Source organism: Phaseolus vulgaris, chromosome 9, assembly GCF_000499845.2.
Source record: "Phaseolus vulgaris cultivar G19833 chromosome 9, P. vulgaris v2.0, whole genome shotgun sequence".
NCBI lineage: Eukaryota > Viridiplantae > Streptophyta > Magnoliopsida > Fabales > Fabaceae > Phaseolus > Phaseolus vulgaris.
The window spans coordinates 35,233,075-35,250,071 of NC_023751.2; the positions used below are offsets into that span (position 1 = coordinate 35,233,075).

Sequence of the window (16,997 nt, forward strand, 5' to 3'; positions counted from 1 at the left end):
TTAGATAGAAGTGGCTACATTAAAAGAATACTCAATTTTAAGCAGAAGTGACTAAGTTCAAAGAATACTTAGTTTTAGTCAAGAATGATTGTGTCAAAATAATACTCGTTTTAGCTACAAGGGATTGCGATTCAAATAATGCTAAAGGGGTTAGCCAAGAGTGACTATGAATCTAAACAATATTCAAAGGGTTAGTCAAGAGTGCTACCAGCCCAACGAACTTACCAATAAAACTGGACCAAACTCCTGACCTACTTTACTGACTCAACAGTTGAGCTGACCTGCCTGTGCACCAAGTCTTGAACACTAAGCACTGAGTTCTGAGCGCTCTGTCCAGTACAAATGTTTAAGTAAATATTTTTCAAAAGGTTCACAAAAGGTTTTCCAAAATATTTTACAAATAACTAAAATGTATTATGCAACTAAAAGATAAATATCGTAAATATTTAATTTTGTATATTGATTAATTCTTAACTTTAATTACGTCGAGTTTTAAATAAGTGCATAGTTTTTTATACAATAATTAAATGCTTTTTACAATATTTTAAATGAATATGAAATAAAATCACTTATTTTCTTGAGTCTAATTTCAAGAAAATAGGTATGATATACAAATTGATAATCTTTATTACAAATTATTTATAATATCATTTTTCTTTTTAACTACCATTATTGTTACTTTACCATTAGTTGTCATCTTAAATACAATATTATTGATATTTTGTAAAGTAAGAATGCATTTCTAAAAAGTTTTTTTTTTTTTATCAATAATAAATTAAAGGAGACATTTGTAAAGTAAGAATGTATTTCTAAAACGTTATTTTTTTTATCAATAATGAATTAAACGAGACACTTAAATGTATCTCTTATACAAACAAACCAAATCCAACCTAAATATTACTTAACCATTAGATCAAAATCAAACTCAACACTATTGTTATTAATAGAATAACTTATCTTAACCTTCAATTTTATATCATTTCTCCTTTTTATTTAAGTTTTTTTTTAATTTCTTTATTATTTGATGTTTATCACTACTTATATTTATCATAAATTTTTATTTATTACGTAAAATATAAAGTTTCTCATTTTACATGAAGTTAAAAATTAATAAAATGTTTATAATAAAATATGTTTTTAAGATATATGCATAGTAGGCAATTAAATTCTTCATGCTAACATAAATATAATAATAATTTACATAAATTCTAATATGTATACTATTTGAGGAATATTTTTTTAAGAATGAGTAGAAGTTAAAACCATAAAAATATCAAAATTATTAATTATTATTAAAAATCCACTTTTCATTAAAAAAAAAGACATTCAACATGCTTTACACTTTTAGAAAATCAATATTGGCTATTTTTTCAAAAAAAAAACGTGTCGACGGCTGTTAAAGCAGTGAAGATGGTTCCAACTAGGCAACTAAATAGTGGGGAATTACAAAAGAGAGAAACAATATTTCTAATTAAATTAATGTGATTAGAAGAAAAAGAATAAACAGTGTAAAATAATAGAAGATTAAATAATAATTATAATTTTATAGAAAATAAAATATTATAGTTTTTTATTATAAAATAACGAGAAAAGAGAAACGTAAGAAAAATAGGAATTGGAGACTACTATGTGTGCATGCTGCAATCTTCATGCTGAGTTCTTACATTATCTTTTCACTGTTCAATTATTCCTTCACCTTCTTTTATCTTTTTTTTATTATTTTAATCTTTTGTCACTATTGATAAAGACAATGGCCTTTTTATTGGAAGCTAGTATAATAGGAAATAAGCTTAACATGATAATTTTATAAAACTTTTTGCATTGAAGAATGTCGACATTTATAAGAATATCAAGTTATTTTTATCTTAAAAATATTTTTTTTCAACAACTTTAGAAAAAATATTATAATTGAAATTTTATAAAACTTTTATATTAAAATATTTTTTTGTAAAAACTAAAAAATATGTGATATAATAAAATCTAAAAAAATAAATTAAAGCATATATTATATCCAGTTGAATTAGGATCATATTTTGAAAAAAAAAAAAAAACTAAAAGTAATCCTTCTAAGAACTTCTAATAACCATTTTTTTTACGCTATATTGCTCTTACATTGTTATTATCGTGATAATCTTATTTTTATAACTAATTTAATATATATATATATATATATATATATATGAAATGTGTGTGTTGTACTGTGGAAAGATCATTATGTAAAAAAAGTACTTTGTGAAGAAGAAAAGAGGAAAAAGACACCAAAACCTATATTTTTGTATTGATTTTATATGTATATGTGAAAGGAAAATAAGAGTATATAAAAACTCATATCCAAGAAAAAAAAATGGTCCAATACAAAAGATAAAAAAAGTAATAAAAAATTAAAAAAAAACATTAAATAAAAATCAATTTTAAAAATAAAAAATATTAGTTATTATATTAACGAAATTAAATATTAGTTTAAATATTAAAAATATTATTAATATTTAAATTAATTTATATTATTAATAACTATTTTTTAAATTAATATTTAATTAAGTAGTTGATAATTAAATAATAATTTAGAAATTATTTATCAATAATAAAAATTATTTAAATATTATTAACTTTTTTAATTTCTAAAATAATATAAAGTTTAATCAATATAACAATTAATTATTTTTTATTTTTAAAAAATATGTCAATTTAATTATTTTTTTTAATAATAAAAAATAGTCCAATACAACAGATAAGAATATAGTATCGAGGTGTATATATTAAGAAGATTTAGTATATAAATTATTATAATATTTTTTAATTATTTAAAATCTTAATATATAGTAATTTATATTTTCTTTTATATGTAATAATTGATTTTTTTTTTCATTTTATTCAATGTAAATTTCAAAGTCACACTAAAATTTACAACTTTGCTGTAAATATATTAAACTTGTTTAATTGTTAAGGTTAAAGATGATGATGATGCATGTGACTGCCACGGCATAAATGTTAGCACATGTCTGCAATACATAGATACATCATGTTTATCACGTTTTTATTCGTACATTCATTCAGTCATATTAGTAAGGCACAAAGTTGAATTCAAACACTCTCCATGCTTTTAAATTTCAACTTGTTACTTTCCAATGCCCCACAACTTTTTTATATCCATTTATACAAATTGTCACATAATTACTCCATTTATAATTTTTTATTTTAAATATATAATTCATTTATTATTGTTGGATTCGAACATTTTATATATAATTAAGGATAAACCTTATCTTATAAGTTGATTTTATAAGATTGAGTTAAATGTAAAGTTTACTTCTGAATAATATCATACGTGAGTCATTTTGAGTCTATGCGATTATTTGTTGAATTTATCACACCACTCACTATCAGACCGTTATCGGACAATTCATAATATATAGTATGGCGTACAAGTTAGTAGCTTTGGTGTGAAGAAAATGTGTTGAATTATGATATTTTATAGTATATAAATAGATGCAAACCTCACCTATAAATCGATTTTATGATGTTGAATTAAACTTAAAATTTACTTCTTAATAATTCTCTTAAAAACAAATTCAATTTGACACTATCACAATAAAAACTTATTTTGTGGGACTAATTAAAAAAGCATGACCCACAATTATGCATTAAACCTATTTTTTTTGTTAAGAAATCTAACTAAAACGTAGCTTTCATTAGTAGATTGCTTAACACATTAATAACATTAATAATCCAACGTGTGATCATAAAGTCAAAGTTTGAAGAGAGCAAATTTAACAACTTATTTTGTAACAAGTTAAAAAAAAACAGAAATTAATGAATAAACAAAGTTTGAGAAAATAAATGATGAGATAAATTATGTCTAGATACATTAACACTAACTTTTTGAGAAGAAAAAGTCGTTTTTGGTTATAAAGTGATTGCGGGCAGAGTCGTTTCACACACTGTAACAAAGCTAAGCCCAAATAATAATAAAAAATGTTATCTTTTAAACGAAGTTTTATATTTTCTATAATACTTGCTTATTTACAATTTAAAATGTAAATATTGAACAATTTAAAATATATTATATCTTTTTATAATTTCGCTTTATATCAAACCATGCATATTTGTACTTCGATTACATTAAACATAAATAAGTTAAAAAAAACAATATCCTGGGAAAATAAAAACTTTCTTTCTTAAAAAAAAAGTTAAGTTTAACGTGATTGAAATACAATTATTCTCTTTATTTTTTTATATAAAGTTTTTTAATTAGGTATTTTTGAATATTTTGAGTAGTTATATTTTTTTATATCTTTACATTATGGAGTTGAAACTACAGTTACAAGATTTCACAACATTATATTCTCTCTTTCACATAAGAACATATTATATTTTTACAAATTTAAAAACTTTCCTATTGATTATAGTGCATTGTACTTGTTTAATCTCTCAAATCTCCTATTTTGTATTTTTTTATTTTTTTATTTTTTTATTTCTCATTCTCCTAACTCACTTATTTTTAATCTTATGCAATTCATTATGTGTAGATAACTTAATTTTCTTTATCTTTAAATAAGATATTATTATAAAAAATTATTAAATAAAAACTAATATTATATAAAAATAAATAAATAGTTACTATATTAACTAAATTAATTAGAGATTAAAAAAATTATTAAAATCTAAAATAATTTTATTATTAATAAATATTTTTTCAATTGATATCTAATTAAATATAAAAATGTTAGCTACTTATTTGGTGTAACTAATTAGATATATATATATATATATATATATATATTTTATATATATTTCTGTGTTTCTGTGTAAAAGAAATCTGTTTTAATATAAAATTTTAGATTAAGATTATAATCATTGAAAAATTTATTGTAAGCTTTATATTGATTTTAATAATATTGTCGGTAAATTTATGCAAATGGTTTTTTCAACTTTCATGTTTATATGTACCAATATAGGGAGAATAAATTATGCATAAATAAGTTGTAATTTTTTATTACTTTGAAGACATAAACTTAAAGCAGACAAAAAAGACGGACTCCATTTTATAAAATTTAGTAGAATAATTTTTTTTAACTTTTTTTAATTAAACAACTTCAAAGTTATCTTTTACTAAGTTCGAATCCACAATCACTCATTACTTAAAAAAAATCTAAACAAAAACTTTAATTCAGTTAGTTTTGTTCATAAGAATAATTAAGCATATATTTAATCTTTAATAATTGTCACATTTATTCATTAAAGAAAAAATTAATATACAGTAACATTGAAGGGAGCTTTTTAATTTATGTTAAAATTTAGTTACTGAGTTTCCTATTTAAGATTTTTTTTTAAGTTTCTTTATCAAAGAAATTATTAATTGACACGAGAGAGTGTAAATTTATTATTTATTTAACTAATAATATTTTAAAAACTATTATATGTAAAAACGGAAATTAAAAGAATAATATTAATACATGAAATATTATTAACTTTAAATAATTATTTATTACAGAATGTACATATAATTAAATTTATTTAATCATTTGAAATGTTGATCAAGTATATTCATTTAATTATTTTATGTAAAAAAAGTTAAAATTTATTTTATATTACAATTTATTGATAAATAATTTTTTTTTATTAGTTTAAACTAAAATTAATTATAATTTTGGATTTTCTTATGCTGAACATGTTTTTGGAAGGGATATTTATAGTTAAAGAATAATTATGAAAAATGTTTATTTTTGTAATTTTAGAGGTTGGTTTAGCCCAAATTATAAGTGATGATTTAAAAGAAAAATAATAATATAGAAAAAAAAGACTCTTGTTTTAATATAATATGTACTACGTGGTCCTCCTGAATAAACTGAAGCAGTTAGTATCCATTATAACTATGAATATCAATTATATGTACTTAATTATATATTCTGTTGTAACAACTTTAAAACAATTATAACAATGTGATGTCAAACTCAACACCACTGTAACTGAATTTGTTACTGATACACATCATAGCTCTTCTAACTCTATAAATACTTGATAGACATTTACTAGCTAGATTTACTACTACCCAAACATCAAACAACTACACCTACTACTATTTCTCAGCCTACAAAATGAATCCTTCAATTCTAGAAGCACTGGAAGCTCACATTGACACAGCCATGCAGAAAAATGAAGACACATTACAAAAGGCTTTTGATTCTCTTCAAAAGGACGAGACGACGATGCAAGATGCTCTCACTGAAATACGAAAAGACATGAAGACGATGCAAGCTTTCCACCAAAGTGAGCTTCGGAAGCTACGAGAACAACATCGTCAGAAGAACCACCCTAATCGCCATGAGTTATTTTTTTTGAGATTTTTTTAAAGTTTCTTTCTTAAATAAATTATATTTTTTTATGAAATAAATTATCAATTGATATTTAATGAGAGAATGTAAATTTGTTATTTATTTAGTTAATAATATTTTAAAATCTATTTGTGTAAAAACGAAAATTAAAATAATAGTATTATTACACGAAAATAGTATTAACTTTGTATAATTATTTATTATATAATATACGTAATTAAATTTTTTTAATAATTTGAAATATGATTAAGTATATTAGTTTAATTGGTTTAATATAATACATTAGAAAATGTGGTTATTATCGAGGTGTGAGAGCTATTTCTATCAGCCCTAGTGATTCACTAATACCGAGTTTTATCTTTTATATTATATATTGCTAAATATTCTTTAACTAGGACTCATATAGTACTCTTAAATTATACGTTTTTATATTTTTCGTGGATGTTAAAATTTTAAATTACTTAAAATATAGTTAATAATTTACTTAGTGATGTGATTAATCTTAACTTATATTTGATTTACAATTTTATCAATTGTGTGATTTAGTGGGATGAACATGACCAATTATTCATACTATAAGAAGGAAAACTATTTAATAGAGAAATACAATAACTAATTATTTTTTTCTATAAAATTAATAATAGATTACGTAGTTGGTAGTTGATTTTTCAAGTTTATAAAGGTTAGATATATCACATAATTAGTAATATTACCTATGGTTGGTTATGCATATTTATGATCTTAATAAATGAGATTCAAGATATAACTAAAACAATCAATCACATGATATATATTCATAATGTAATATCTCAAATATACATCTAACTACAACACAAATTTTATATATTTCTATACAACTTAGAGTTTTTTAAAACATTCATAATATATGATTAGAGCTTATAGAAATACAAACATTTACAATATAAGATTCAAAACAACATTCTAAAGTCCTCCATACTATTAGGTACACCTCTATGATTTGCTGGTGTAAGTTTTATAGCACTTGAAAAGAAATTTCATAACATACTTCATTCATGCAAAAAGAATCAATCATAATTATTTGTATTGAATTATATCTTTTGTTATTATACATACTAAAAAATTTTAAAAGAAAAAAATTATTATACCTCTACTTTTTGTAAATAATTATTTTAAAGTTGAAGTTGAATTATATATATATATATATTTACTATTTATTAAGTTTAATTTAATATTAAAATTATTAATAATAATTTTTAATTTGTTAAATTAATATTTCATATATGTATTAATAATTAGTGAATATATATTAAAAATTGAATCTAATCATTATTAAGAAATTATTTAAATACAAAATAATTTCTTTATGGTCAATAATTCATTAAAATAATTAAAAATTACAATTGAATTATTAAATGGATATGATTTGGATGAAGTTATTTATACATAGGTCGCATTATATTATTTAGTTAAAATTTAGTTAATGAGTTTCTTTTTTTAGATTTTTTAAAGTTTCTTTATCGAATAAATTATTAATTGACATTTAATGAGAATGTAAATTTATTATTTATTTAATTAATAATATTTTTAAAACTATTATATATAAAAACGGAAATTAAAAGAATAATATTAATACACGAAAATAGTATTAACTTTATATAATTATTTATTACAGAATATACATAATTAAATTTATTTAATAATTTGAAATAATGATTAAGTATATTAATTTAATTATTTTATGCAATAAAAGTTAAAATGTAGTTTATATTACAATTTATTGATAAATAATGTTATTAGTTTAAAATAAAATTAATTGTAATTTTGGTTTTTTTTATGCTGAACATGTTTTTGGAAGGGATATTTATAGTTAAAGGAAACCATAATTATAAAAAAATGCTTATTTTTATAATTTTAGGTTAGTTGGGTCCAAATTATAAGTGATCATTTAAAAGAAAAATAATAAGATAGAAAAAAAAAAGACTTTAGATTTAACATAATATGTACTACTTGGTCCTCCTGAAAAAGCTGCCCTTGATTATATATTCTGTTGTAACAACTCTAAAACAATTATAACGATAATAATGTAATGTTGCAACAAATCTAGAACAATTATAATCAGAATAATGTAATTGTGAAACTCAGCACCACTTTTTGTAACTGAAGTGGTTACTAGTACACCTCATGATTCTTTCAAGTCTATAAATATACTTTATACTCGTTTGCTACTTATATATTATATTTCTCACAACAGCCCGTTCATCTCAGTCTACAATGAATTCTTCAATTTTAGAAGCACTTCAAGCTCACATTGACACAGCCATGCAGAAAAATGAAGATACATTACAAAAGGCCATTGATTCTGTTCAAAAGAACAAGATCATAATGCAATATGCTCTCACTGAAATACGAAAATTCACATCCTCTGCAGCGAAGCAAAAACAAAAAATGAAGTGAGATTTGTAAGAGAAACTGAAATGATAAGGGCAGAAGGGGATGCATCAATAAAGAAAGTAAAGATTATGTGCTGTAATGATCTTTTTCTAGAGAGGCCATTTATAGAGCTATTCAGTAAGAAAGTTGAAGGTGGAGATGCAGCCAAGCATAACTTTTTCCCAAATTTAGATTTACTTCATAAGCATAAGAAATCATTGTGGGATCAATATTTGATAATGAAGGTGGCTAGAATCTTGGAATTTCAACTTACTAGGTGCAGAGACTTTTATACAAAACCCCCTCTCATTCCCACCACCACCTAAGCCTCCAAACCTAAATTTGCATGCAGTAGCCAATGGGTTCCCTCCCTATGATAGACAATATCATAACACTTTCATGAAGTGTAGATAAAGATCATGGGGTTGAAGATGAGCCACTGAATCAAGGTTCCACTGTTCCAACCTTGAGGACAAGGTTGTTTGGTCGGAGGGGAGTAATGTTATGACACAAAGTAAGGATAGGATTTGGAAAGTTTATTATAGGAAAAATAAAAAATAAAGGTCGGTTAGTAGCGGTTAGTAGCAGTTAGTAGTGGTTAGTAGTAGTTAATAGCGGTTAGTATGGTTAGTGGTCTTTAAATAAAGACCAACCGGTTTAGTGAATGGTACGTTTTGTGTATTCAGTTTGGTAGCCAGGGAAATCCTGTGTAAAAGGAATAATCTTTTCCTTTGTGGGTGTCCTGAATGAATAGTGCAGAATCAATAATACAGAGAATTATTCAGTAGATTCTGGTGTTCTTGGTTTATCTTTGAGTGCGTTTTCTTGATTCGTAACAGTACACTAGACTGGTTCCCAGTTGGATTGGTTGAACCATCCAGTCCAGACCAATTTTAATAACTATGGTTCAAATTATCAAATTGCATACATCTCAACAAAGTCTTTGGGCGACTTCAGATCCAGTTCATGTGTTCCAAGCTTGATGATTTATGTGTCCAGCCTGAGGGGGAATGCTAGAAAAGTTGTTTTCTGTTGTATACTGATTACACCTATCTTTTCCAATATAGTCAATAACTATGTGTGTATGGACACACACACATATATATATATATATAATTCAGCTGAGGCACACTCGAGCTTTATCACATTTCCAAACGTCTCAACTACAGGAAAAAAAAAACAACAAATGCTAATGTTCATATAAAACAGCAGCTAAGTTACTGCGTAGCCTCAAATAAGGACATGGTACAATGCAAAGATGTCATGTAAAGTTAAAACACCAACCAAACAGGAGACCCAGGCAAAAAAAATAGCAAGAAAAAGGGACTCGATCAGGGGATGGTCTGAAACAGCCTAAAGAATCTCATGGTGGCTGACAACAGTGACCAGAGATGCCAGTCAGACAGTAGGAACTGGGTAAAAAGAATTAGAAACGAGAAAGAATCTGCAGACTCTGTAAATCGCACAGCAAAAGTTCATTTTGATACATTTTAACAATTAGTTAAAATTAAATTATTAAAATAAAACAATGATCGAGTACATTGAGCAGCAACTGCTTATATGCTAAAAAAAGTTCTGATGAAGACATGGGTATAACACAATAGATAACTATAGGATAAACTGAATAAACATGCATCAGAGAGCAATAATGATGTCTCGACTGTAACAAATATATAGAATACAAGTCATAAACACGTCAGAGTGGACATATACCTGTTCAATTGAAGTAGAATCAGTATTTGTCTGCTCTTGTGTATCATTGGATTCACCATCAGCTTGACCTCTGTCATCATGAATCATATCTTCAGGTTTTTCATCAACATTACCCAACACTATATTATCATTCAAGCCTTTTATATCTGCAGGAAGCTGGCCAGACTTCAATGCCTGCAATCATGTACACTGATTAGATGTACAGCATCATTACAGTCTTTTTCATAATAGATTAAATAATTAAACGAGGAAAAATCAGTTTACAACAGTTAAAACCATTCTTAGTTTACACCATTGTTGAAATTAATAAGTATCACATTTATATACATTAAAATTAACATGATATGTAATTTTGGAACATATTAAATTAAGGGCTATATAATTGTATTCTTATATTGTTGTTCAAATAAAAAGCATACTTAAGATATTCATCAGTGTAAGAATGGTATGTCTTAACACTGTCAATCAACTGCTTCTCAATTTAAATTAGGACGAATCAACATTTTTTCAGTTTGAAGATACAATATCATGAATCAAGCAAATAACCAGCAAAATATCATAATAAGACTCTCTAAACCAAATGATAAAAAAACAATTACCCTTCTCCTTCTGTAAACCACTAAAGAAAACCAAGAGGAACTCCTCAACTTATGTCAACCCAATTCAACCTACCCCACACAGAAAATAATCCAATCTACATAGTCTATGCCAGCAAGTAGCAACATTGACAAAAAAACTGAGTGTTGGTCAGTGTTTCTAAAGCTCTAGTGACATGTGACACATTTCATAGAGTCTTTCTGCAGATCATCCCTCTATTAGCAGGTCATTAGTTACAAATTATCCTATCATATTATTTACAATAATCTAAATATAACGTTAAGCAAGAGTATGACAGAAACAAATATTTAAAATCCAATAAGAGATTGTTTAATTTAGAAAAGTAAGCACCTTTTCAAGTCTAGCAACCTCCTCAAGAGTCTGAGAATTCACAATGGCAGCCTGCATAAAGAAACACGTCAAACCACAGGTAACCAAACTTAGCAGTTATCAGAGTGTGTCCCCTCTGCTTTGCACTTTTGGAATAGCTTCCAATGGTTTGCTGTAAAGATATGGATAGAAGAAAGAAGGGAATCTTCTCATCTACAATTTAGCAAAGTGCATCAACGGATGAAAGAGAGAACACATAGTAGATCTGAATTGAGAATGAATGCATGTTGGATATGTGACATGTTCAGCCCTACTGTGATAGGCCTTAAATAAAATGACGAGTTCAAGTATCATCATTGTACCTTGATAGCAGTAATTTGCTCAGGTGTGGGAGCAACCACTTTGGGCGTCTGTTGTTCCTCAGCTGCTTCTGAAACATTTGGAGTTTTAGCAGGTGAAAATGGTTTGGGTGGTGTCCTTTTAATTTCTTCCATAACTTCTTCCGAGGCAAACAAGCTTTTGCCTTCCAACAGTTCCTATTAATTTAAAGAAACCATAAAAAGAATGAAATATAATAGAAGGGCATATGCAATTGGAAATAAGAAATAGACCTGACTATAATCTTTCTCCTTTTTAATAACATTGGTAGATACAAAAGCCTTGCGATTCTATCTTTCATATTTCAAACAACAAGCCCGATAAAAATACTACGGTTAGTGGGAAAAAAAGCATTACCTTATTTTTCACTTTCTTGAAATCTAAAACCCGGAGGGATTTCAGTTTGTTAATAACATAAAGCCTATAATTTGGTTTATTCGTAATATTGTTGTCCGGCAGACTAAGGAACTGCAGCTTTGGAATGGATGCTAAAGGATCAATCTCTACCAAGTTTACAATTCTGTTGTTAGTGAGGACTAGTGTGTGTAAGTTTGGCAAGAACTCTGCAATGAAAATGACAGAAGGGACAAGGTCACTAAAATGAGGAAATTAAAAGAAAGAATGTGCAGTTCAAAGTTCAAAAACTGTACCTCCAATGCTGGGATTAATTCTAGTAATCCTGTTGTTATTAATGATACTTCTTTAACAGCACCTACCAACACAGACACCACTTCTATAGCAGCAACTACAACAATAAAGAAATGGAGAAGAAGGAAGGCTTGAACAGGGGTTTTATGGAGTATTCAACTTTTGGCCTACGATCAAATTTCTTGTCTGTACTTTCATTGGAATTGATGACTTGCCCTTTGTCCACTGGGCAATGAGTCTAAATTGGGTGTACAGATCTTGGGTTCGGTCAACCTATCATTATCAAACTCAAAATACAAGCAGCACACAGTAAAAGAGATTTGAACATATAGAGATAAGGCACCAAGTACATCTAACTGAGAAAAAACGCCACATTCAAAATATTGAAAGCAGTACCCTTTTCTACTAGCACATGGGATGTGTTATTAAACAATATGGAAAGAAAGTTTAATAGTTATGGAATTAGCTCCGTCTTGATTCAATCCACAACTTTCAAACAAGATAAGTTAAGCAGCATATATATTTCTCTTCTGTCAAATTGCTAGCAATTATATGCAAAAGTGCTATTTAATATAGTTAAAAAGTTAACAATTTTGGTATAGTGAACAAACTCTTTACAAATAATGGTTGCCGGCTTTTGAGAAGGAAAAAGGTATATACCACAAGCAATGGGAGGGGAAGCAGGTAAAGAAAAAAATAATGTGTACTTCAACTACCAAAAGTCTTCACAGGAGCAAAACCCATCCTTGAAATGATGAAATCGATATCGATCTCTCATTATAAGCTCCCTTGAGGTGACCAAAGACAACAACTTTATTACCAAGTGACAATCGTTGCAAACACGAAGATTCTTCATTACATATATAGGCATCCAAGATGGCAAACTAAGCAACCCAAAAGCAAAAGCAAGCTTTTCACTATGGTATTTTTTACTCCTATGAGCAGAAGAGACAACACCAACATATCTTCCTGTATCTTCTACTTTCTTCATCATCTCCTCCAGTTTTATATAAATATCCTTTATTTGTGGATGACTAGTGTCATCTACAGTGAACACATGTACCCCGTTATCAACCTCAATCCAACTACAACCTGGACTCTTCCGAATTCCTTTCACTTTCATCAACTTTCTCATATCAGCAACATTTTCTAACTCCCCTAACTCTGCGTATATATTTGCTAGAAGGACATAACCTCCAGAATCTTCAACATTTAATTCCATCAACTTCTTCATGGCAGTTTCAGCTAGTCTTGAATCATGATGGATTCGGCACGCTCCTAGTAGAGCACTCCAAACAGTTGCATTTGGCTTAAAAGGCATTCCATCTATTAAATTCTTGGCTTGGTCTAGTAACCCTGCTCGACCAAGCAAATCTACCATACAAGCAAAGTGCTCATTTGTTGGAGAAATGCCAAACACTCGAGTCATGGAATCATAATAATGTTTCCCTTCCGCTACAAGCCCCATGTGGCTGCACCCAGATAAAACAGCAACGTAGCTTATATGGTCAGGTTTGCATCCTGTCCTCAGCATATCCTCAAATGTTTCAATTACTTTCTTGCCTATACCATTTTTAGCAAAGGCTGCCATCATGGAATTCCAGGAAATCAAGCCTTTCACATGTATTGAGTCAAAAACTTTTTGTGCTTCTTTGATTAGTCCACATCTTGAATACATAGTGACAATACTATTTGCGACTGTAACATCCAAACTGAGCCCAAACTTCATGGCATGAGATATGACTTGTGTCCCAAGTTTTACAGTTGCCAAGTCAGCACAAGCCCGGATAGAGGTTGCAAAAGTGACCCAATCTGGTTTGACTGCTTTCCTTCTCATCCTAACATACAATTTCATCCCTTCTTCTGTGAAGCCGTGCTGAAAATATGTGCTTAACATGGAATTCCAAGTTATGACGTTTCGCTCAGGCATAGTATCAAAACATTGGCGTGCCCTGTCAATGTCTCCATTCTGAGAGAATGCACTGATCATGGCTGTCCATGATATGGTATCTCTAAGTGGCATCAATGTAAATGCAAGACCAGCTTTCTCAGTATCACCACACTTTGCATACATTGTAATGATTGCATTCCCTACAGGAACAGAGGATTCCATCCCACTTTTTATTGAATATCCATGAAGTAGCTCTCCAGGGGCAGCATAATTCTTACCCGAACAAACCCCAAGTACTGTGGCAAGAGTGAAATCATCCAACACCACAGAATCCAATCTCATTTGGTTAAATAGTGCCAAAGCATCTTCGCCAAGTCCAAACTGTGCCACCCCAGCAATCAAACAAGTCCAAGAAACTTGATTACGTTCCCCTACACTGTCAAAAACACGTTTAGCCAGTCCTAAGCATCCACATTTGGCATACATGTCTATGAGACCACTTCCCAAAAATGCATCCAGGCTATGTTCCATTCGAAGAATTCGAGCATGCAAATGGGCACCCCATTGTAGATCAGAAATGCTGGCACATGCGCTGAGTACACTACCATAAGTCATGAAAATGGGTCTAAAACCTAGATTGCACATCTCCACGAACATACTAAGACAGCGTACTGCAAGGCCGTGTTGAGAGAACACTGATATCAGTGTGTTCCATGAAACGTTGTCACGTTGAGGCATTCGGGCGAACGCTCGAAGAGCTTCAAAGGGTCCATATAGTTGAGAATATCCATAAATCATACTGTTCCAACAAAACAAACTCGGGCTTTCAATGTCAAGGAAAACAGTCTCAGCCAAACAGATTGCTCCGCACTTAATATACATATCAACAAGGGAGTTCTGAATGCAAGTTTGGGCTCCTAAATGTAACTTGATGAGATGGGCGTGCAACTGAAGAGCCAACTGAGTGGAGGCAAGGCAAGCACAGGCCTTCATTGTACAAGTATAGGAAAAGGGGTCAAAGTTTTGAATTTCATGATCAGAGTCTCGAAGCATTGACTTGAAAGTTTTGATGCTATGAGCAGAGAAGCCATTTTGACAATAACCAGATATCATTGTGGTCCAAGAAACAGAGTCTCTCATTCTTACCGGCATTTCATCGAACAAGTTCTTTGCTTCCCGCATCCGACCAGAATGGACGAGTGCATGGAGCATGGTGTTCCAGGTAAAGGTGTTGGCGTGACTGGTCTGGCCAAAAACACGAAAAGCATCCTCTAGCATGGCGCAGTTGGAGTACATGTGCAGTAGATTGTTGAGTAAGAAAAGGGAAGTGTCCAAGCCAGAGAGTATGAGTTGGGCATGAAGTTTGCGAGCAATGAGTGGGGATTTGAGGGAAGTCCCACACTGCTTGAAAGCATCGTAAAACTTCTGAGATAGTTGCATGTAAGACATTTGCTTTACTTGCTTCACAGTTGGAGCAATACAGTTATAATAATTCACCATCACTTTCATATCTTGTCTTTCTTCTAATCAAATTCAAATCTCAATCATTTCCTTCATCAACTAACAGTTTTGAAGACATATAGCCCATCCATTCCGAAATTATAACATCCACCTCTTCATCAATTTCAACATCCTGCATAAAGCATAAGGTGAATATAAAATTATACAGCTTGTTCTAAATAAAAAATATAAAGTTAAAAAAAGAAAACAAACAAATTTCTAAGTAGAATTTGCTAAATGCCTAGAATAATATACACATTGTGTTCTATTAAAGAGAAAAAAGAAAAAGAGGAGAGAGAAAAGAACCATAACAAAAAGCTAACCAATAATAGCCATTGTTGTAAGAGAACCCAAGGCCATCTAAATCCCACATATTACATTTTGTGTGGGATGGTGGAAACTCAACAGATATACGTAATCATAGGATCATAGTTTTGATGTGAGATGGTTATAAAAAATAGATAAAAATTTATGCAAATCACAAAGTGAGGTAGCCAAAATATACATAGAGAATTGGCTTGCCACTCAAAAAAATAGAGTTGCCAGGTAACATGCTACGTAACATGCTCCAAGGTAAATCATGGCCAAAGCAGCATGGAGCGGCGGAGAGCCTCCATATAGTTGCCATCTTGTCGTAGAGTTTTCAGGTTTCTCCTAGAGTGGAGTACAGTAATGCGAGAATTATTCCTGGTGCGGCATTAGTAGTCGGGAATCCCCTTGGAAACTTTAGATAGTACATACACATGCAGCATTATTAATTATTAATTCATAAAGTGCATTGTTATCTGAAGAAACAGAAATGACGATTTGCAGAGTATATAAAAAAAAAGAGAAAATATATGAATTAAATTGCAGTGATAGCAAGTGGCGGCATAGAAAAGAGGGAACAGAAAAATTACTTTGCCTGCAATGAAACTCTGTCATGATTGCTTCCCTGTAAGTTTCAGTACGCACGCGATCCTGCATCGGAAAGCATGATGTGAATAGAGAGAATGAGTGTTGGTGAGAAAGATGAAATGAGAGAAGAAGAGGAAGAGGAAGAGGAACCTTGATCAGTGCAGGAGGCCGGTGGTGGTGCGGTTGCGATGGGTCGAAAACCCTAACGGAGTGAGAGAAAGAGGAGGCACGTGACCTGCACGTGCACTGCTTAGAGGAAGCAATATTTTCCATTAAAGTTTCTTTATGAAATAAATTAT

The 16,997-nt window shown here is 29.2% G+C and overlaps 1 protein-coding gene across 1 annotated transcript; it reads right to left on the bottom strand.

Annotated features, from left to right (window-relative positions):
- Positions 1-12,864: 12,864 nt before the first annotated feature.
- Positions 12,865-16,997, bottom strand: LOC137821196 (pentatricopeptide repeat-containing protein At2g13600-like). Its single transcript, XM_068625671.1, has 3 exons — positions 16,849-16,997; positions 16,701-16,761; positions 12,865-15,934 (listed from the first exon to the last, which is right to left on the bottom strand). The coding sequence occupies exon 3, from the start codon at positions 15,808-15,810 to the stop codon at positions 13,123-13,125; it is 2,688 nt and encodes an 895-aa protein (XP_068481772.1). The 5' UTR covers positions 15,811-15,934; positions 16,701-16,761; positions 16,849-16,997; the 3' UTR covers positions 12,865-13,122.